General features: G+C 32.7%; 1 protein-coding gene across 3 annotated transcripts in view; it reads right to left on the reverse strand.

Moving 5' to 3' along the window:
• Positions 1-1,871: 1,871 nt before the first annotated feature.
• LOC107442448 (QRFP-like peptide receptor) overlaps positions 1,872-24,822 on the reverse strand; it is a 32,412-nt gene continuing 9,461 nt past the window's right edge. Inside the window, exons 2-8 of one of the 3 annotated variants that reach the window (XM_016056022.4) lie at positions 23,135-23,379; positions 21,918-22,078; positions 17,162-17,372; positions 13,939-14,137; positions 10,488-10,619; positions 4,712-4,909; positions 1,872-2,161 (exon numbers count right to left, since the gene is read on the reverse strand). In XM_016056022.4, the coding sequence (XP_015911508.3) occupies positions 2,009-2,161; positions 4,712-4,909; positions 10,488-10,619; positions 13,939-14,137; positions 17,162-17,372; positions 21,918-22,078; positions 23,135-23,373 (1,293 nt within the window). In that variant the 5' untranslated portion in view covers positions 23,374-23,379 and the 3' untranslated portion in view covers positions 1,872-2,008. The remainder of the gene's footprint in view (positions 2,162-4,711; positions 4,910-10,487; positions 10,620-13,938; positions 14,138-17,161; positions 17,373-21,917; positions 22,079-23,134; positions 23,380-24,822) is intronic. The other 2 variants (XM_043053875.3, XM_071179375.2) reach the window with 2 other exon arrangements.

Genomic DNA, 24,822 nt, shown 5'->3' on the forward strand with positions numbered 1-24,822 from the left:
AGACAGTGCGAGTTAAATTTCTGTCTGATGTGTTTAACTTTTAAAAGCTTTTACTATTTTGAAAGCATTTTTGTATAATTTGATAAAGGAATTATATGCAGTTGTGAATGATTACTTAAATCCTACACCACAATTTTTTTTTTAAGCTTGCAACATAGCATAGAATATCAAGCCCGTTCACATGTCTCATAAGCAGAGGGAAACTCCGGTAGTTTTTATTATTCCATTTCAGAATATTATCATATTACACTCAGTTCTACAGTAATGAAAAATGTTTACAAATGTCGATGTGCTGTGGTGAGATACCATAATAATGTTTACCATAGAGTTGAGATGACTTGATGAAAGAAGAAGCTGGTCGAGATCTGTCCTCGGTTGAAAGAAAATTAATGTTCATGCGCTCAGCTAAGCTTCCCAAATTTTATCACCATTAATAATTTGAGTTGGCTCTTTAAGCACACAAATGTTGAATATATGTATTATGCAGGGTTGTTCTGTATGTGTTTTTACATTCTTTATATAAAAAAATCAAGTCAAGAGGTGTTCGCATGTGAGGTTGCTAATGAAGAAACAAACACGCCATCGAAATCTGTTGAATAACTAATGAGAAAGAAGGGAGGGAAAACACCAGTTTGATGTCAAATTTATGATCGTTGTAGATGTTAATAGTAATCGACTTTCAATCCTTCTTTGGTGTATTGTTCCAGCGATTTCTCTCTCTCTCGAGTTATTTGACGACTAACAAGCTTTAAAAACTTCATTTCAATGCTGTTTATTTTAGATAAAATTTTAACAAAGACTTATAAGTTGCTTTTAGGAAGTTCACTAATCTTATTTAGTCCTTGTTTTTCTCTAGACATGAATTGAGTTTGGAACAAACTTCTGCCAGCGAATTATGGAGTTATTCAAATCTCTCGTAACGAAAGATTAACAAGGGTAAAATAGTTTCTCATCCAATTTTGCGAACAACATTTTCAAAAGTAAGTCGTAGATAGACAAATACTGAGAATCGCCTTTATAAAATTCACTGATCTCATTTAGTCTTTGTTGGTCGATATTCTTGAATCTAGATTTTATTATTTCTTCGAGATCTTTCACTCAATTCGAATTTGTCTTCTCTCAAGATTTACAAACATCAATCATCACAATGTTGTTTGTTATAGTTGGGTGGGTTTCAAGATTGAGGCATTTTTGATGTCCGACAAAAAAATATTTTTTATTCTAGAATGTAATAGCTTTTTGTCTTAGATGTTTGTGGTTCCCAAAAATACAAACGAATAAGAGTTATTATATACAGTATTAGAAGTTGCCTAACGTTTATTTTTCTATTAGTAGTTATAAATTTTTTTAGATCTAGTAAATATCTTCAATTTAATTATTCCTGGTACACATTAATTGTTTTGTGCTGTCCAAGAAAAGTGTCCGGTTTGTTACCAAAGATAATTCTTTTTAAAATTACTCAGTACACTTTTTAAGATTGCATTCATGATGTAGTATGTGAGAATAATCATTTTCAAAAGCGATCTTGAGATGAAAGATTACTTTTCAAGATTTTTGGATTTTCTAAAGGTGAGTATTTTTTTTTAATATTGTCCAGTCTGTTACCAACTTTTTAAAGTTAATTAATGAGACTCTTACTATATATCATATACAAAATAAGGCTGTGTACTATATTTGATTCATAATGTCCGAAGTTTAAAAAGTCTACTCGTGGTAGTAAAAAAGAATTCAATTTTACAAAATTGGCCGGTATGCTACTTGTTAATGTACTTTTAGTGTAGTGATGATTTATAAAATTCCCACTGATCTAAATTTTTATTCATTCTTGTTGCTGACTGTTGAAACATGTGCCAGGAAATATACAAGAATCAATCAGCAAGAATGATTTTTATTTTTCAAGTCATTTCAGTTTCAAAAATGCCTTAAATTTGAAAATCACTCAAATACCATGAGTATGCAACAGGTAGATTGACTCATGAGTCGTCCTATAAAATTCATTAAATGTTATTTAGTCTCTGATGATCGATACTCCTGAATCCAGAGTGGCACTCGTGGGTGTATTGTTCCTTCGAGATTTCTCACTCGAATCTGTCTTCCTGAAAGACTTCTTCCAGGTAAGGGAGGAGGAGCGAAGACTAGCGGCCATGGTCATCGGATACTCCTGAAATAGAAATGGTCAAGAACGTTTCAATAGCAATTCTCTGAAATCCTTAAGAACAGAAATGGCGAAGCTTTTTCGATTAGTGTGCCAGTTAAATTACGATTTATTATATTCAGGTGTCTAGTGTGCCTGTAAAATTACGATTTATTATATGCAGGTGTCTAGTGTGCCAGTTAAATTACGATTTATTATATTCTGGTGTCTAGTGTGCCAGTTAAATTACGATTTATTATATTCTGGATGGTCGGTCATTCGACTGAAAGAGTACCTACGACCATTACGGTGCTATAGATGCAACGTCTTTGGACACACGGCACGGGACTGCACAAATAAAGAATGTTGTGTCAACTGCGGGGAGGAAGGGCACAAAACGAGCACCTGTAAAAACAAGAGCAAGTGTGTAAACTGCGAAGCGGTAAACCAAAAATTCGGTTCTAAACTAAGCTCAAACCATCCAGCTTTTAAAAGAAATAGCCCTTCTTACCAGCGAGCAATCTCCAGTCTTCAAAGGAAGATTAAATACTAGCCCCACGTTTTTGTAAGCCGACAAATGGCGTCCTCCACCTCTTTCCTAGGTGCTTACATTGTAATAATTGTTATATCGAATTTTGTTAGGCCACCGAGCTGGTGGCCCCTTTTCTGTTTGTATTTTAATAAAGTTCAAAGTGGTTTTGGGAACTTTCCAGTCAGAGGATGCCTCGAGGGGTCGTGGCGTGGCGGTTGTCTCTCGGTGCCACACTGCTAGTGAGTCGTCTGCAGCTGAGTATGGAACCGACTCGGGTTCGTCCCATTCGGCCTCCTCTGCTCATCGAAGATTGTGTTGCTCTATGTCGTGTGTGACTCGGGGCCATGGATCCTCGTGTCTATGCACCACTGGGTCCTCCGACTGATTCGAGGATTGCACCAACGATAATCTCCAGTAATTCCTGGATGCCATCTACGAGGGCGGGGCAGGGTCAAGTCTTGCTTATATTCTGGTGAATTTCCACTTTACTACTATGAGCCGCACCACCAACCATTCTTTCAATATGGGGAGTGCTTTTTCCTTATGTAACGATCATCTTTTCATCTGTTTCTAGATTTTTATTTTTTTTGCTACCTAGTTCTTGTATTGGTTTTTTGTTCTTATTGTATTTTTGTAAACTTGGTAAATTTTTATTGTTTCTTTAATAAATCTTTACGCCTTCTAGGACGGGGGCAGGGCTTCAATGGGTTGCGAAGCTGCTTTGCGCGTGCAGCAACCAGACTTGGTATCAGACTAAAAACTCTCATTATAAGTATCCTTTGTTTTGATTATTTCCCGTGCTTCACTTGACTTGAGTGCCGCCCAAATCACTGGCTGCCCATCTTCGCCAGTGTTGCCATTCGTCGTTGCTAAGCCACACCTTTAAGTGTCCATCTCTCTACTGAAGCAGTCACGAATGCGCACAGAGTCACTAGTAGCCCCTGAATGCCCCCCACGGGGGCGGGACTGGGTTAAGACTGTCTTATTATATTCTGGTGTTTAGTGTGCCTATAAAATTACGATTTATTATATTCAGGTGTCTAGTGTGCCAGTTACGCTTTTAAGGTGCTTTCACTAGTTTTTTGAAATTCTATTTTAATGTTGTGAGAGGAAAATAGTTGCCAAGCCAATTCTCTCAAAATCGATCGTGAAACAGTGTGTTTGTTCTTTCAATTGTAACGCAGATTAGGCGTCTCAAGGTTGCACGATTTCCCCACTCTCCATATTTTTCACCCTCACCACTTCCTTGATTCCGGAAAATCTTCCTTTTTCCCACGACTCTAAGTTGCAGTAAGAACTTGGAATAAATATGTGAAGGAAAAAAGCAAGATTAGCTATTACCATGGTAACGGAGAGAAGGGGAAAACGTAACCTTGACACGCCTCCCAAGTCAAAATTTTTGATGGTTTTCCACTGATGGACTAACATAATCTTGATGGTGACCATCAATAATTCCATCATGAATCATTAAATTTTTGATGGTATCCAACATAAGTAACCATCACCCAAATGTAGGAATTCGGACTGATTTATGATGATCCAACATAAGAATAGCTGTTTGCTTTGATGGTTTGTTCAAGTTAAACCATCAGAAATTTCCATCAAAATTTCTTCGAAATCAACGTGAACTACCATCACCCCAATGTAAGAATCCGGACTGATGGTCCTACAAAAAAAATTGTTTTGATGGTATATTCCTGAGAACCAACAAGAATTCTCCTTAAACCATAGTAAAAATGTATAGTTGGAACCACCATGGACCATCACGGATTATTGGTTCATGAAAATCAAACTTCTCTTGTGGGTTAACCATCATAGTATTAAAGTAGCATTTTCCATCATGGGATGTTGGAAGTTTGCTCGCATATCAAATACCATGAACGCAGAATGGAAAATGTTGGATGATGGTGGCCATCGAATGATGTTGGACCATCTTGAATCGCATTGAAACCAACATAAACCATCAAAATGCTTCAATGGGACCATCAAGAATTTTGACTTGGACTAAACAAAGAGTATATGGGACTTGGGTGAATGGAACTTACTTGGCATTGGAAAATGTCTCTTCTGTCCCAAACGGCGTCTCTTGTCTTTGTACACCTAAAAGTGAGGGCGACGCATTTTCTGAATCTCTTATTCACCCAACAGTACAACAACGGATTGATGGCGCTGTTAATGTGTCCCAGCAACAATCCGAAAGGCTGGAATGCTTCCAGATGACTATACACATCGCCAGCACTCACCTGTAATTATTTATTCTCTGTCAACAATAGTATTTCAGGACGGTTCCTCTATCTTTTTGGGGGATATTTGCGTATCGTGATCTGTCACGCCAACTACAATCGCCAATGTGCCAAATAAATTTTAAACTTGCAATTTAAAAAAAATATATATATACATGTGGATGTTTGCCCGGGGGTGGCTACGAGTTGATCAGTTTCTGTGATGTTTTTTTAAAAGCTTCTAGCTGTCTGCTACCCGGAAGTGGCCAAGACTTGGGCGATTATTTTGCCACAGATCACGATACGGAAATCTCCTCTTTTTTGGTATTTGTTTACTCATCATCAGTTATTTATTTATTCATCTTAAAAAATGAGTTTTAAGGTAAAATGCTTGAAAGATTATCAAATAATTATTTGTAGTGTGATTGCTTTCATCCATTTTTTTCTTAAGTTTATCACAGGTTGGCGTTTTTTACTCTGAATTTGCTCGAAATTTTTATGACCTTCAAACAACAAAAAAATAATTTTGTTTTTCTATGCTAAATTTTTTTTGAAACCTACTGTAAAACAGTCATTTTTCACGAAATTAAATAAATTTTGTAAAAAAGATTAAATAAATAAAACAAGAAAATATTATGTTTGAAATGGCGTAATTTAAGTTTCTATTGTAGCTTCCATTACTCTAAAAATGTCATTTATATCACAGAACAGGAAAGATTGACCGTATTCGTTATATCAGATAATATAATTCTATCGAGATTTATTTCGGAATGATATAATATTTGATTTTGGCCGATGTCTTTTATTTTTATAATCCGAATAAATTCATTTGTTACAGTGAAATTCTGTAACAAAATAGCGAGGCTTCACTAGATTTATTCCGTATGTTGACAAATAAGCTTGAGTGTAATGCGATCTAATTCCATTTATATCTGCTATTTAATATCAATAGATCTATTTGGAATTTAAGCCTTTCTTTTTGTTTCTAATCATAGACCATCAAAGTCCTGTAGCAAATGGGAAAATAACACAGGTTTCAATATACTGATTTAGTATGTTGACAAATCAGCTTGAGAATAATTAATTAAATGCTCTCTGTTTTCATAGATTGCTGGCGAACTAATGGTAAATGATTTATTGCAGTTTAAGTTTTTTATTAATTTTAATAGTTGGCCATCATAGTGTTACGAGGGTTGCTATTTATATTTCTGGCCTAATAATGAAAAAATAAATATGTAGGATCGAAATTGGTTTTATTGTTTTTCAAAATATTCTCCATGATGATCAATACACTTTTGCATGCGTTTGAACCAATTTTCAAAGCACTTTTTCCAGTCCGATTGAGGTAAATCCAAAACATGCGTTTTGAATGCATCAACCGCTTCTTCGGGGGTTGAAAATCGTTGTCCACGTAATTTATTTTTGATGTGTGGGAATAAGAAGAAGTCATTGGGTGCCAAATCAGGGCTGTACGGCGGATGACCCATCAGTTCGATCTTTCGCTCCGTCAGAAATGCCTTTGTTTGAGTCGATGTGTGAGAGCTTGCATTGTCATGATGAAGAATGATTCGCCTGTTCTTCTGCTTTTTTCGAATTTCTCCGATGACTTCTGGCAAACAAATGGTCGTGTACCATTCAGAATTGACCGTCCTGCGTTGCTCTAACGCTACTGTTGCCACATGATCGTTAATGCCGAAGAAACAGGCAATCATTTGTTTCGATGTGCTTCTTCCTCGAACAAGTTTTGTTGGTTTTGCCTCGTCTTGGAAGACCCATACAGTTGATTGCTGTTTTGTTTCCGGCTCATATTCATAGATCCATGATTCGTCACCTGTGTAAATGTTATACACAGCCTTTGATGTACCTTGAACGTATTTTTCCAACATTTCCTTGCACCAATCGACACGAGCCTTTTTTCGAGCGTTTGTCAGATTATGCGGGATCCAACGCGAACAAATTTTTTTTTACGCTCAAATGTTCATGCAATATTTTATTGATGCTAGTCATACTAATGTCCAAAGACGCCTCTATCTCACGGTATGTCACATGACGATCTTGCTTTATCAGTTCACGCACAGCATCGATCTTTTCTGGCACAACAACGGATTTTGGTCGACCTGCACGGGATTCGTCCTGGATCGAACATCGACCACGATTAAATTCGTTGTACCAATTTTTTACAGTGCTGTAGGATGGCGTTTTATCGCTGAATAAAGAATTAAGTTCATCGAAGCACTCTTGTCTTGACAATCCACGTCGAAAGTTATGAAAAATAATGGCACGAAAATGTTCACGGTTCAATTCCATTTTTTGAAAAAGAAGAACTTTTCAATTTACTGTCAACAATACAAATGAAGCTATAATGGTAAATCGTCTGCTGAATTTATGTTTAAAAATATCAAACTTTCGATTAAAATCGTCTGCGGTCGCCTAGCAACACTTACTGTTGCCAAGGCCAGAAATATAAATAGCAACCCTCGTACACTGTAACAAGTGACACAAGCTTCACCATAATAAATGTATGGTGGCAAATGAGTTACAGGGTATCCAGAAAGCTTGTAACCTTATGGCAACCTTGTTCATTTAATTGTCACGAAAATGATTGAACTGAAAACCTTTTTTTCAATAAAGCAAAAATATTGCAGTTTCAAACTTTTCATCCCAAAAGTATTAAAAATTATTTTTTTAAAAAAGTATTGTCACTTAGGTAAAATGGTCACTTAGGTTCATAATGACGTTTTAGCTGACGTCATAGGATCAAATTGCATTGTCCATTAAAATTTCAAAACAAGGTGGATTTTAGCTGAGCATACAAGACTTTGCGAAAAGAAACCTTACAATTACCTAGATTTAAGATTATTTTCACCTTGAGACTAGCTTTACTAATGGATTTTTTTCACGCTTGAAAACCCTAAATCAACCTCGATTTAAGGTTTTTGTACAAAAGATTGTTTTCAAGGTTTTGGATTAGGGTAATGTGCGTAGAATAGATCAGATTGTCACAGATTTTGCTTTAAGATTAGAAGGTTCACACGTAAACCGCATAAAAACCTTTTTAGGCATACAGTAAGAGGTTTTTGCTGAGTGAAAATAAATCTTATTTTGCTATCTGGGTAGCTGGATCAGTGAGTATATGAGAGAAAAAGCGTAAAAGACACTCATGTCCATGCATTTAAGATAACTCAGAATCACACGGAATTCTAAAGTGAAAATTTCATCTGTAAAATTATCTCGCACATCATCAAGAATAATCATCAAGAAACCACCAGATGAAGCTGATCGTACATCGCAACGAGGTGAGTGTAAGAAACGAGTATCTAAGTAATGGTGTCAAAGAAGTAAAATTGTTCGTAAGCGTTTTGTAAGCAGCTTAACGCCATAAATGAATAGTAAGGACACAGAGGACGCACGTGGATGATTTTTTTACGTGATTGATTGTTGTTGTTAATTTACGTCGCACTAGAGCTGGACAATGGGCTATTGGCGACGGTCTGGGAAGCATCCCGGAGGATGATCCGAAGACATGCTATCACAATTTTGATCCTCTGCGGAGGGGATGGCACCCCCGCTTCGGTAGCCCGACGACCTGCGCGCGAAGTCGAGCACTTTACGGTAGCACAGTTTAACGAGGACCCATACCGCACACCCTCGGTCCCTACGCAGACTGATCCAAGTGGTCACCCACTCGCACACTGACCGTAGCCAGTGATGCTTGACTTCGGTGATCTGCTGAGAACCGTGTCTTAGCGATCAGTCCCCTGCGGGACTTTACGTGATTGAATTACTAGCCGCCTGGAATCAGGACGTACTTAGATGGAAGTATCCGAGGAACTTGTAATTTTATTTTATTTTTTTCCATCGTTGAACGGCAGACCCAGTTTTTGGATTTTAACAGGCTACTAATGTTCAACTACGTAGCCTTGTAATTGTGAACCCAATGCAGAAGGCAAGATAACTCCTGGATCAAGTATTGGGGGAAATTTGCCTTCGTGGAGGACTTTTTGATAGAACTAACCCGCATTTGCGTTACATGGTGAGGAAGACCTCGAGTACCTCCCACAGTTAGATTGACGGTAAGGGGACTTTAACCCATAATTCGCCTACCACTGAGGATATTTTACGTCAGCACTGTGGTCGGTGCAAGCCGGATGCGGATTCGTATCGACCAGGCATCGTTGGGATTCGAATCCGGTTCACCTCATTGGAAGGCGAACGCTCTGTCTTCTGAGCCTTCGCCGCTCATAAGTTTTCACAACGATTGCAAAATAATGGAAGGACGTTACAGAACGCTCACGAGTTACAACGCCGAATGAAAACCGGTGTCAAGGAAGAGTCGGAGCACAGCATCCGACCAGTCTTGCCAGCTGTCTGCAGCCACGGGTACCAGAGTTTCAACGCCAACCGTGTACAGGCGTTTGAAAATATTGATCTATGTACTAGCAGGCCTGTCAGGTATGTTCCGCTCACTGTCGCCAGTGATTAGCCCAGGGTAGAGAACATGCAATGTAAACATCATCACAGTGAGTTTGTATGATGTTTTCGGACAAGTCCAGGTTTAGCTCTAACAGTCTAATCACGTTATAATTTCATATGGAGAACACCGGGTAGCCATTACCAACTGCATCATTAAACGATAACGTAGGGTTGCTCGTTCGAGATATAATTATACTGCGCTCCAGAATGGATCTGCATGTTCAAATCAGAATCATGACATGGCAAATTTATCGCGAAATCATTCTGGAGTATTGTGTACTCTTGTTTAGAGGTGCCATTGGTACTGAATTAGTGTCATAGATGACAATTCCGTTCTCACCGAGCAAACATCGTAAACAAATGCCTTCAATCTGAGATATCATCCGTATGGAATGGCCAGCATTCTCACCTGACTTGAATCCGATAGAGTATGTGTGGGACATGCTTGGCTGACCACTTGCAACCTTTCAATCACCTCCAACATGTGTACCGGAGCTTTGGAGAGCGTTGCTTGATGATTGGAGTAATTGTAAGATCAGCTCGATAATTTGATATATATATATATATGATATGTGTTTTTATATATTATAATACGCACATCATCTTTTTGATTCTTTATATTTTTTGTTTAATAAATGAGCTTCATGAATAAGTCACGATTGTTTTATTTCTGAACCTTATTTCCCGGAGCTGGCATTATCTCTAATTTATGGATATGAGCGTATTTTGAGCGAAGAATTATAACGGGGGGTGCGGAATAAGAAATTGATTATTCTCTGGTTCAGGTCAAAATTACGATCTGTAGATGAATGAATGGGTTTGCCCTATAGACGATTGCGACGTGTGGCAGAAGTTAAATTCTTGGCCATACATGGCATCACTGGAAAACACGAACAATCGCACCCTCTCTTCTTTAATGGCAGACGACAATAACAACATTTTTTTAAATATTTTTGCATCTTTCATTCCAACAACCCCTGAAAGCTTTTGTTTAAGTATTTCTGTTCAAAATTATTTTTTCTAAAAGTGTTTAATAGTTGTTTAATCAGCTTAATGTTAACTGCATTATTTTGAGGAATAAATTCATAAAATTTAAATTTTTGTTACCTATCTGAAATAGACCTACCTGCAGGTCTAGTAGCAGAGTGGCTATGTTGTATGGAATCCAGCAGATAGCGAAGACAGTTGTCAGGATCAGAAAACGCTTGGCCACCAGCTTTCTACGCTCCATTATATTGTGAATGCGAAAAGACAAGGACTTAAAAAACAAAAACATTACCATTATTTTATAAACCTAACTCAAAAGCCAAGTTAACTCTCGAGTTAAGTACTCTTGCCATTGTGAAATAGTTGTAATATTTTTTTTTACTGAAATGGAAAAACATTTTACGTACATTTCATTAAAAAACTATGTTGCATTAAGAAAATTAATGGAAGTTGAACCATTGGGTAAGTGGGGGGGGGGGGCGGAACAGAACTATTTTCCTTTTAATAAATAGTTGAGTGACGTATAAAATATCCCTTCACATAGTGAATTATGAGGATCTTGTAATCAATAAAGGTAATTAAAAAATAACTATAGTATTCTAATAATTAGAAAAATTCAATTTAGCTTTAATATTTTCAGTTGTTCTGCAATAGTCTCGTTATATCTAAATGGACTAGAATAAAACTTACATTACATTACATTGCATTACATTAGGGGAGCACAACCTGCGGCCCGCGAGAGCTTCTAAACACAATAAAAAATTTTAAAAAATGGCAATTTTTAATCGCAATTTCAAGTCATCACGTTTTGACATTATCAATTTTAACAGATTCTTTAGTAAATTTACGTTTAACGAGCTTTCTTTAAGCCGATTTTATCGTAAATATAAATGATTTTTTTTTATACAGTTATTTCCGCTTTTCTTCGTGATTTCGAAAATCCCGAATTTTTATTACGACGCGAGTTTCAGATCACATATATAAATAATCACTTTTTGTGCACTTTATTTCTGACGATTTCATCTTAAATCTAAGTGATTTTTTATCTTTTTTTTGCAATTCTTTTTTGCGTCTTTTTTTTTTTCAAAAATTTTTTCAGCAATTATTGCTATGCGTTCCCACGTATTATAAAAAATTCCAATTATTCTATTACGACGTGCAAATTTCAAATCATGCATTTGACACGCTTTATTCGTGCTGAGTTCAGCATAAATATATTTTTTCCCAATTATTTCTATACTTCACCACATGATTTTGACGATCCCGTTATTTAACTATGATGTTATTACGACACGTGATTGTTAATCGCGCTTTTAAATAATCACTTTTTGATATGGTATTTCAGTACAGTTTTATCGTAAATCCTAGTTATTTTTCGTACGTTTTTATTTCAAAACGAATATGATTTGGTCGAATGTGGTAATGAATTGTGATTTGATCAAAAACCAAATATTCGGCAAAAAAAAGAAGAAAAAATCGACTGAACGCCGTACACTTGGGGCCAAATAGCAAAATCTTTTACCAGCATAGCAATACTGAAACTAAAATTTCAATGCTCAGAATAATATTTCCTGGAAAAACGTATTCATAAATTAACTCTCAAAAATAAGGCCAATCAAGAACGTTTTTGAAAATGTCGAAAAGTAAAACAGAGGACATAAAAATCAATCTTAATTTTTGAAAAAATTTTTTTAAAGCTGAACATCTCAGTTTTTCAATTACCAGAAAAAGCCAAGAAAAAAGAATTAAGTCAACAGAAATGCTATTAAAAATTACTGCGTTATAATGAAAACGTCTAAAAAAATTTTGTTTTTATTTAAAGAAAATAAAAAGATAGAAAAAACGTTCTTAATTTTTTAAATGAAAATCTTATACTGAAAATCTCACTTTAAATTTTTCTCATTGCCATAATTTTAGAAGAAAAAAAATTGCTATAAAATAAATTTTATTTGTAACTTTATTTTTTAAAAAAAGGCTGAGTCATAATAAAAATGCCTAAAAAAAGAAAAACAGAAAAAACAAATTTTTTCTTAGTTCCTGAAAGAAAACTTTAATACTGAAAATCACACTTTTCTATGTTACTGGTTATTTATATTACAGTACAGGGAAAGAGTGATAATAAATTAATAGTATGAGGCGTTCTGTTAAAATGCTGGGTTATAATAAAAACAGCAAAAAATGGAAAAAAATCCTTCTCAATTCTCAAAGTATCGAAAAAATGACAAAATTGACTTGTCTGATTATAATTTTTTAAAAAAAAGTAATATCTATAAAAATTCAAAAATTAAAAAAACTTAGAAAAATACATTTCTAAAACATATTTTGCCGAATATTTGACTGATCATTCAACCAACTGAATTTTTCACAGAAGGGTCAAATACTCGTTACATCCCTCCCTAATTTAAATGCAATGCTATTACAACTTGAGAAATTCATAAAATGGCAGAAAACGTGAATTTTTAAACTGCTCACTGTTTGTAGTTTAGATTTCAATTTTTTGTTGCTTAAGTGATATTTTTCGATAAAAAAAGGAAAATGTTTACGGTATAAAAAAATCTAATAATTAATAAAATAAAATAATAAAGCACATTACAAAATAAGCATTGAATTTTATTTTGAATTATCAGTTTTGTTTTTATTTTTGGCTTTTGTTTAAAACCTATAAATTTTCTTCAATTAAAATATTTAATTTGAATTTTTATTGCTTAATTATGTCTAAACTTTTTCCTACTTTCATTCTGTGGGCATTGCAGTTTTTTTTATTTATTCGAATTTAATTCTAAAATGAATTTTTGTATTGTTTGATATGATAAAAAAAAAATATTTCTTTTCTTCAATGTCTATTTATTTTGATAAATCTATTGTACATATGATAAAAATAGCAAGTTTTTTTCGTAAAAAAGAAAAAAAGAATAAGTTTTTTTATTTTTGAATGAATTGTAATAATGGAACACTACTAAGTTATTGATATTACTAAGTTTATTGATAAAAAAAAATGGAACGCTAATGTTTAAATAAACATTACTATATTTGTCATTAACATGTCTAAATACATGTGCGGCCCTTCGTTAGCCAACCTGCTGTGCAAGTGGCCCTTCACTCAAAAAGATTGTGCACCCCTACATTATATTATATAATATTATATTACATATGTTAAATTATATAATATATAATATAATGTAATGTAATGTAATGTAATGTAATATAATATAATATAATATATTGCAAATCAATGCCGGGTATGTAAGAAAATAAAAGAATAGAATAAAGCTTTTTAAGTGCCTTGCTTGCAGTAATATAGTTTGTCTAAAGTAAGAACTCCCCTAGCCATTCCTCTGGACCCGTGGTGGTAACTATGGTAACGAGGTATAACTATTTCAAGTAGGGGTGCAGGGTCACTGTTTAGGACAAGTTTTGGCTCGGCGAGAGAAAGGTCATCTTTAGCTCCGGTCTATAGTGTTAGCCCTAGAGTGAAGAGAAGTAGCTTCTCTTAAACTTATAACCTCCTAATCTTGTTTCCATAGCAGCAGGCGGCCTCAGACTTTATGGCGGGGGGATTTCTTACCGTAGACAAACTACAGTTATTGTACCTGTTTTCCTGTGGAGCGTCCTTCGGAGCGATTGAGTCCGCTTCCACCTCCACAGAGTCTCACTCCTATGCGGCAGTAGGCAGCAGCCATGGTGGCCCCTGGCAATACAAAGACTAAGGTAAAAGTGGCGAATGCAAAACCTTCCCTGGAGGAATCTGAGGACCAATCTTCTACGCAATACACAAACGACATCTCTCGGCTGCCAAAAAAAAAAAAAAAAACAGAAACACTCAATTCGGATCTTATCACGAGGTTTTTCATAATGATTACCCTTCAAATATATTTTATTGAATAAAAAAATATATATTTTATTATATATTTAATATATTTTATTGTAAAAAAAATAAAGAGTTGAAATAAACTATACACTCTCGGAATCACAAATAAATATTTAGGGAATGTTTCCATATCGGTGCGTGTTTGCATCGCTTAAGTGACACGTGAGACTGCCCAGTTCTTTAACTTGGAATAAATTTTAAAAAAAATTATATTTTGTCTTATCCGGAGATTATCTTCAAGTGAAAGTCAATGATACGAATCCTTCAATGCTATGACTTCTATTTGAGGAAGAACTATGAACTCCTTTAAGTTAAACCATAGTATCTTATAACAATTTAAAAAGCATAGTAATTAGCATCATATTAATGTTTTATCAAATATAAAAGATAAAATGGTTAACAGGCTCCAACTAAAGTTGTGGAATGCAATGTTCTTTCATCAGGAACCAACTTTCTTATTTTAATCATTCATTTGCTTTCATTGATAATTAAAAGCGACATTATTTCGAATGCGATATTGAAAGTTTTCCATAAACGATAAGACTAAGAGAAAATTTATGACAATGCTAACGTTAAGATTTTAATTTCTACAGAACTCGAGACGAAAAACGTGCCTCTTTCAATATTTCTTACTTTTTCTCTCTTTTTATACTTCTTTAGAATTCCATACTTCAAGTATCTGCAACGCTCATCATTTTCTGACATAAGTATCTGCCCATTTCTTCATCTACCTTTACAGTTCTGTAGGATTGATACTTTTTTACTATTATGTATTAAATTTTAAAATGAGTTGTTGTTTCAATGGAAAGTACACTTCTGATGACTACAACTGCTATCCGCGAAGGATCCAGCTACAATAAATATGACTAATTTCTTTTCTTTTTATTACAGATTCTTCTGTAGGTACAATTAAATATGAATATTTTTTTTATTATAGTGTCTATATTGGTAGATAATGTATTTTTTTAAGTTCATAATCTTAACCCCCTAACGTCTTCTATTATATACACTTTTATTATTACACTTAAAACTACAAGTGGTTGTAAGTGTAACGAATTTTTCATTATTTCATCTGATTTTATTTTATTAGTAGGGTGTAAATTTTTTTTTTTTAAATGTTTTATTTTAATTTTTTAAATATAAATATTAGTTTGTGACCCAAAAGTTTAATTTTTTTTAACTACCATTAAAGTACCTTAAAAACGAGGATTTTCACAAAAAATCACTTTTTTATTTTATTGCTTTATAATAATGCCCAATTTTTCTAGTTTTCAAAACTGTTTTGTTTTTGAATGCACGTCAAGCAGAACTTTAGTTACAGCTATTTTAGTAACAGATGACAGCTGTCTAACTTACCGGAAATTACAAAAATGAAACCGGTAGTAGTTAATAGTTTCGGTTCTATTTCTATTTGTGTGTTTATTTTTAATTATATTTTAATTATATTTTACATTTCGTGGTTACTGTTTGTGGGTAACAGGAAAAGTTAGCATATTTTCTGATAGTTTGTTTACATTTGAAGCGTACTTTCCATATCTTGATTTTAGTTTGTTTTGAAGAAATTTATTGATTTCTTTCAAAAAAATTTGTCATCTATTTTGATAAATTTATTGAGATGGGTAAAGGACGTACTTCTCGATCTAAGAAACGTAAATATTACGGTAATCAACATGCCAACAAAAGCGATGATTTGAGTAAAGTTGATTATACCATTTCTTCAAAATTTTGTAAAGCAGATGAATCTATTACTTCAAGCTCTTCAAAATTATCGATTTCTATGGATGTCAATAAAGAACTGATCCTTTTGGATAAAAACAATCTGTGTGGCAATCGAATAATTGATATTGAGATACTGATGATGATATTAGCTTCATTATGTTGTCCGGTTTGCTATGATAACAAATTGCATTTAGAGGAAAATTCTAGATTTGGGCTATTATAAATATTATAAAAAATATTTTTTACTTCTAATTCTTAATAAAAACTATATTTATTAAAGTGGGAAAATACAGTAAGATGGTTGTTTAATAAAAAATTGTTCCTGTGTTAAATGCTTTATAAGTAGTAGACTTTTGATGTTATTCACTAAATACTTTAAAATATCGCTAAATAATACGTTAAAATATCGCTACGTTAAATATCGCTAAATACGTTAAATAAAACTAAGAAAATGTGTGAAGGAATGTGCCCCCTATAAAATATAATTACTTCCTACAGGCAAACATTCATAGTTTTTAGAAAAAATGTAATTATAAACTTTAATTGTGTTTTTCTCAAAATGAAAATTTTGCTTTTTTTTTGTCTACGGAAAACAAGATAACTCAACTAATTATAATAAATTTGTCTTAAAACTTTCAGAGATTGTTTCTGGTATTGGTGGTTATATAACAGACCTCCAGAATTCAGATAACTGTATTATTTTTTGTTTTATGAGATATTTTGCAGTAGATAATATGAAGAAAATGTGAAAAAAATGGAAAAAGATGCTTAACACTACATAAATTTTTTTAATTTCATGATATCATTTAAGTTGAGGTTCATAACACTTCAGAGGGTTATACGAAACGGCTCAAAAAGTATGATAGCTGTATGTACAATAGTTTTTTTGTGTAAAGTGTTTTCCGTTAATGAGTTATTTTCATTAAAATTATCTAAAAAATACTCTCCAAACAAAAAATTTCCTGTATATTTAAATTTTCTCTATGAAATATGTTTATTTAAATTAATATACAATATAAATTGCAATAATGTTGTGGAAATCTTAATCTTTTTAAAAAATAAATATTAAAAGTAGCCTTTTAAAAAAACATTTTCATTTTTTTTATCTAGTAGAGTTAATTAATCAATTTAGAGCTATGTTTAAAGAATATTAATTTTGAATAATAATAAAAAAATTACTAAGAAAGACTATGAACACAGAAGAGGAGAGATAGAGATAAAAGAACCTCGAGCCGGGGTGAAGAATGATTCCTTTAGCCTTTCTCACTATGAGGACAGGAACGAAAAGAAGTAAAGAGAGTAACCACACCGAGAGTATGCTCCACCCCACATGACGCCTGTAGAGATGCTTGCGAAATGCTATGGGGTGACAGATGACCATGTATCGATCTAGGCTCATGACGGTCATTGTAAAAACACTCGCCGCAACAGCAACACCTAAAAAAGAATGCGCTTGTTTTAAAATTAGAAATCAGGTAAATGAGAAAAGAAGTTAAATATATTTATGAAAGAACATTATTCTTTTTAAATTTAGAGTAACATAAAAATCAATTAAATTAAACTGTTTTATGACCTGAAAAAAAAAAACAATGAGGAAAAGTATAATTTTTGCCAAAAGATAAGATATTGAGAAAGATAAGATATATAAGAAAAGATAAGATATTTAATTTTTGTATAGTTTGTACTTGAGGAAATTTTTTTTTTTTTTTTTACGTCTAAAAATTTCAATTTGATATTTTTACAATTAATAGCTTCGTAACAAAAATAGCTTCAGGTTTCTGTAAACTGTTAGTGAAACTATGAATTTTATCTCTTGAATACGACTCTGAACTCTTTGAAATACGAGGGTTGGTCATAAACTGAGTTGTGATCTTTAGAGGAAACAAATCTGCATGCATAGCTTTAAAATGAAAATTTTATGAATTTAAATAAGAAAAAAGTCTGCTACATTTGTACTCCTGGTAGCAGGAACTCTTCAGCACGAATATCACAGCATCTGCAGTTTATTTATCTCAGATTTTAAAAAAAAAAATGGCGAGAAGGAAAAAAACATCTTTTTATAATTCATTAACTTTTCAGAATTAATATTTTGCTTTAATTCCGATGCAATTTTTTTTTTCAAATCTTAATACATAAGAAAATAAATACATATAAGCATATACATAAGCTAAAGAGAAGTGAAAATTTTCAAAATTTCTAATTTTGAAAATTTCTAAATTTGAATTCCTAATATCGAGAATTTGATAAGCATTTCTTATCGGGAATTTTGTTCTGTTTGCAACAATGCTACACAACTGTTAAGTCTGGTGGCTTTTCTTTGAAGGTTATAACAAATTTAATTATTTAATATTTCAACAATCACTTCTTTTAAAGAATCAAAGCATTTAAAAATAAATATTGTTGACATGAGCTGCAATCTGGCCTTGTTAGAACAATGATTCGATGATTTTTTTTTATTTTTAAGAAAATGCAATATGTTTCATAACACTGATTAAACACGATCTTGTTTATTGTAATTATTAAGTAAACTTGAATAACTTTTCTTTTTCATTTCAGTTGCCATGTTAACTAAAAATTTCCTTGAAAATAGTGTACTCATTTGAAAACTCTCCGGCTTGAATAACTTTTCAAATTGTTAAATGTTTAAAAATTTTCGAAGATTGTCAATTTTGTTTTGATGGGATACATTTAAAAACTCACTCTAATCAGTTGGGGTACTTCCTCCAATAAATGGGGTTCGTAAGATGAAACATATTCTGCTTCATGGTCCTTGAGGACCAAAATATTGGCAACCACTGCTTTAGAACATCAGATTTTCGATTATCACTTCGGATTTAGCAATTATCAGTATCATTATATAATTGATATGTGAATTGAGAAAAAAAATATCGACCTATATAAATATTTACGTAGTAACAGTAAGAAAAAACTCATTCGTAGTTATTTTTCCATTAGTTTACCATGTATCTTTGTGTATAAGTTTGCTTCACAAACCCGCCAAAATTTCTGAAAATCAGGAGAAACGACTTACAACTAGTAATAAAGTCGGGCATTCATTGATCATGAAATATAGAAGCATTATAGTCAATGAATAACTCTGTATTAATTGGGGTTTTTTTTCAGCAGCCGATTTATACACTCGACATACCAGAACTTTGCTATTTCGTAATCAGGCTTATATAACGGGTCGACTTACACATCTATAGGGTAAACTAACCAGTGAAGGAACACTAAAGCTTCGCTTGCCTTTTAAAAAATCATAATAATTTCAAAATTCGCAATTTTAGTTAAATGACAGTGTCAACATATTTGTTACTAATTGCAAATTATGTAAAAAAATTGTAGAGAACTTACATAATATTGTTTTAAAGTTTTGGAGGTTCAAATAACAAGTAGTAAGAAGACCAAGTGAAGGAACAGCTCTTACCAGTGAATGAACACCCAGTAAAGGAACACTTAATTTTGGTTGCTCTTTATGAACTTATAAGCCATACAAATATTTAAAAACGAGCCTATTCTTGAAATTATAACATATAAATACTTGGAAAATCTCAACTTTTTTTTTGTAATCATGAATTGAAAATTAAGGTGTCAACATATTAACACATACTGTTAATTCAATGGGAAATCTGTGCCCAGTAAAGGAACATGCCTGTTCCCTCACTGGTCAGAAGTTGTTTTTCGTATTTTTAACATGCTTTTGATGCGGAACATCACTAAAGGTACAAGAAAATTAAAGTTTATCTTTTATTTTTATTATACCCAGAAAAAACCCAGTAAAGGAACACTTGTTCCTTCACTGGTTTTTCATCGTTTGGTGATCCAGTGAATAAACACCCCCTTATCTCAGTACTTTATTATGCTATGATGCTTAAAAAAAATAAAACGTAACTTCAATAACTATATTTTGAATTCTCTTTTTCACAGAGAGAAAAATAAAACTATTACTTGCAATTAATTCCACTTCAAACATATAAATACAAACACTCACCTTATATTTTTTCCAAGGAAACAAGGTGCTGCAGAGATAATAACAAATTCAAAAATTTTTCCAGAGAAGTCTATTTGAACAGGTAATCCAAAACATTGCTAGATGACTTCGTATTGTTTGGCAGTAAGCTATTGTTACCAAGCAATCTAAAGAAAAACTTTCAAATTCTTATTTTTAATCAATATATATGAAATGTTCCTTCACTGGTTGGTTTGCCCTATATGGGGTTTCGGGATAAGGTTTTTTAAATACTAATCGTAATGTTGTGTTGAAATATTTTAGGGATTAATAGATTTACAGAAAGAAATTTATTTAGTTTATTATACATAAAATTAATTTCATGGAGACCATTTTTTTGATGGGGATATTTTCAAAGCTTTATCTACTCTAAAGAAATAACTATTAACTTGAAATTCTATGCTTATAATTTACTGAATTTATTAATTAAGTGTTTAGAATCACAAATAAAATTGATGAAAAATGATAAAATTAACAAACGAATAAAATAAGAGCAAATACGTAAGTGTTAGCTTCTCTTCCTGAACCCACTCTAACCTTTGTTGTTAGTCACATTAGTTAAAACAAATCCCTTCATTGGTATTTTTCTAAAGTTATAATTAGATGGCGCACAAATCATAAGAGGAAAAATAACTTCACACCGACATTTAAAAATTAATGAATTTGGTGAGAATGTGGCCTTATAATGGGTTAAATTGATCACATAAGTACACACTACATTCAACATAAAAATAAATTTAAAGAAACAAGAAAAATCAAGAGTTAAAATATCTAAGTTAGGGCATAATCTGCTTTTAGTCCTTGAAAAAGAAATGTTCTTTTATGTTTTTAGTATTTTGTATCGTTTCTTCTTTTTTTGAAGAACTTAAGCAAAAATAAATCCTTTCAACAAATTCAATCAAAAATGATAAAAGAATCCGATTTAAATAACCAATTCACGTAGGGAGGCAATTTATACTGTCGTAATGAAAACGTCGTTGCCTCTTCTCGTGCTTTGAATCTCTAAAATGAAAACTTGGAACTTTAAAAGTGAGGCTCTTTATTGTTAGTTTGTGCTTTTTGTCCGACCTAAGTACATTCTTTTGAAGATTAAACGAAGGAGAGTATTTTTTCTGACACAAGATGAAATATGGTAAGTAGGATATAAGTATAGAGTTAACTGTTTGTTTTTGCAGAACTGTATAGAGTATTTTATTAAAGATACACGTAACATAAAAAATGTGATTCATTTGAATATCTGAAGTTTTTCATCGCTTCTATCTAAGTCACGCCACTAATAATTTCATCAGTTCAGACAATGCTTCATGCAATGTCATCAAAGCTAATTAAACTGCAGAAAATTCTTTAGATGATGTTATTAATTCCAAATTCTTTACTTTTTTTTTAAATCCCGTAACGGATAAAACACATTTCTTTTCAATAACTGTCTTAATTTTTCCCTTTTCCATTAGCAATTTTACCACATTTCTTCGCAAAAACTCGGCCTGAATCGATCGAGAGCAGTTTTAAAAATGTCGTCAGCTTTTTTTTTTTTTTTTTTTCCATCTATCTCGGTGTACTGCACTTTGTTATCGCTTAAGCTAGCCTTTGTTTTTGATGACGCTTATAGCACCCTTTCACATTTTTGTAAACGGGAAAATTTCCTTTATGAAATGAGAAAATGGTTCAATAAAAATGTTACTAAAATAATAATAATAATAATAAACTTAGTTTTCCCAACAAGGAAGGAATAATTGTTTGAAATTTTAAAAGCATTTTTCTTGAAGCAGTGTTTTCAGAATTAATTACGATATCTAGTAAATGTGTATAATGCTATCAAGTAACACTGTAACTTCATAGAATATTTTTAGTAAAGAAAAAAATCATTATTTTATAAAAAATTATCATATTATCTGAAGAAAATTTAATAAAAAAGTAGCAGAGATGTCAATATGAAAAATGCATGTTTTATAATTTTTATTAGTAAGTATTACCTTGCAAATAATGCGTGAATTTACACATTCCTTCTCCGAATACCCATAATTTGTAGGCATACTGACCTATGGACATCGGCATACACACAATGGAGACGAGCAGATCAGAAACAGCAAGTGTGATTAACAGAGAATTAGAAAGGCAACGCATGTGCTGAAACCTAGAAAAGAAACTTATCTGGGTAAATGAAGCTCAATCTGTTATGATACAACTTTTTAAAAAAACGCTAGTGAGCAACTAATTGACGTTTATAAAAGTTTAGATAAAGTATAAGGCGTTCATCTCTTCCACAGTTGCTTTGTGATGGGTTCTCATGTTGGAATTAATTTTATTTTATAACCGTCGTTGAACAGCATACCCAATTTTTTGCGTTTACGACTACTAATGCTCAACTCAGTAGCCTTATAATTTTGAACCCAGTCTAGAAGACAACGGAACTCCTGGATCAAGTAGTGGGAGAAATGTGCCTTCGTGGAGGACTTTTTGATGAAACTAACCCTTATTTGTGTAGCATGGAACCAGGAAAACCTTCAACGGTTGGCGGCAAAGGGAATCTAACTCATGATCCGTCTACCACTGAGGATATTCTACGTCAGCACTGTGGTCGGTGCCAGCCGGGTGGCGGAATCGTATCGACCAGCCATCGCTGTGATTCGAACCCGGCTCACCTTATTAGAAGGTGAACGCTCTATCCCCTGCTTAGTAGGAATTAATTGTGTATTATACTGTTATCTAGTAAAAATTGTCTATCTGAAATCAAGGTTAAGAAGCAGATTCATACAAGCCCTTAAAAAAGCGCGGTGGCTTATCGCTCTATTATTGCTACTTACAATCTTGCTATTGGTACTTACGTGACTAGATCTAAATCATTTATTAATACAAACGCAAGGAAAGAGAACTCGTCCAAAAACACAAAACAAAAAAAAAAAAAAACAAAAAAAAAAAAACAGAACTTGTACAAAAAGAACACATTACATGAAGTAAATTTTTGCCTCACAGAGATTTTGGGGAAACCTCACTTTTTTGAATCTTGCTTTCGCTAGACTACCATCGATAAAAATAGTTCTGTTACAGTTTTAAGAATGTACTGCAACAACAGTTAGATTCATTTTAATTGTGAAGCAATTTATTAATTATCATTTTTCATAATCTTTCTAGTTGTTCAAAAGAAACTAGTTCACAAATAAATGTTTTTTTTAAATAGTTTATTAATTACCTCCAGAAGACGATGAGTGCTATGGAATTGGCAGATGTTGCGACGATGAAAGTGATGACGTAGAGAATGATGAGTACAAGGTTTTGTACATTGTACACAGTCAGTTTCTCCTTGTGAAAATTGTGTACAACTAGATCAAAGTCATCCCACACGTCTGATAAATTAGGAGCGAATGTGCTGTTCTGTTGGCTCAGATTCAGAGTCACGTGAACAAATTCTCTCGGCTGCTGCTGCTCCATTGCCTCCTGAAAACAATTGCGTGAGATGATTTTAATCCTTCATTTGCGCTACCAGACTCTTAATGGCTTTTTTTACAACCAATATCAGATAATTTTAATGCTTTCTTTGTTCTTTTCAACAACAATCTATGACACTTTGAAAACGTTTCTTTTTTTCCGTCAATATTAATTAACTATCATTAATTGGCATAGCTTTTTTAACTACAAATTATTAATATGAGCTGATTTTAATCCTGCCCTTGCTCTTCGCGCTATACCTATATATACGCGCGTTTTTTTTTTAATTAAGAAAACAGATTTTAAAACGAACCAAAGCACAGCCATACTGTTTAGAAAGTTTCATTCGTACCTACATATTTAAGACTTTTCCGTTCTGTATGTAGAATAAATCTTTTTTTTTCAGTTGGATTTTGATGAGCATTTTGTTGCCTTCAAATCTTATTTTCCCCAAGTCAAAATTTCTGATGGTTTTCCATTGATGGACCAACATAATCTCTATGGTAACCATCAATAACTCCCTAATGAACCATTATATTTTTGATGGTCACCAATATAAGTAACCATCACTCTGATGTAGGAATTCGAACTGATTTTTGATAGTCCAACATAAGAATAATAATTCGTTTTGAAACTTACTCAGTCGCTAGTTTCAGATCCTTAGCAAAATGTGTTAGAGAATTTGCAGATATAAAGGGAAAAGTTATCACTTTCACAAATTCCAATTGAAATTCTTTTATTAACTTTAATTTTGAAAAATAGAGAATTTGAGAGATGAGGAAATTTAAAAAATGAATTCCTTAAGTTTTCCAAAACTCTAGTCGTTTATTTATATTGACTGTATAGGAACTTATTTAATATTTTCAATTTCAATTATCTCATTATTTCAAAGTGCATAAAAAGTTGTAAACGCTTTAACTATGATCAGTTTTTCCGAAATTCTTAAATTTATTTAAAATTCCGAAATTTTTGAAAGTTAGGTTACGTAGAAAAATGAAGATGTATGTTTCATTTATATATGAGCATAATAAATTTACTTAGAGCTATATTTTGTTAAAATATTTGTCCGATAAAATCTATGAAATTTTTTTATAGTTTTGAATACCCGTCTGGGTACCTGGAACCAGCCTGGTAAAAAATCCAATTTTTACCGAGTTCTTAAATCCGGCCAGGTAGAAGTTCCAGTATTCGTCGGGTATACGGACTCGGTAAATCTCTATTAAAAACCCCATTAACTTATTTTAGTAACGAAATTGAGAAATAATGGAATAAAGATAATAGATTTCTTACTTAGTTTAAGGAAATAAAATGAAAAATATACATAGACTACTCTTAACATCTGGAAACGATAATATGTTTTAAAAAAAAAATAAATAAATAAAACATGCGAGAAAAGTGTTTTTTTTAAAGCATTATAAGAAGAATTGTTGATTCTTAAAACGTATCGTGATT

This window comes from Parasteatoda tepidariorum, chromosome 1, assembly GCF_982258835.1.
Source record: "Parasteatoda tepidariorum strain Cologne lab strain chromosome 1, Ptep-v5.0, whole genome shotgun sequence".
Lineage (NCBI taxonomy): Eukaryota > Metazoa > Arthropoda > Arachnida > Araneae > Theridiidae > Parasteatoda > Parasteatoda tepidariorum.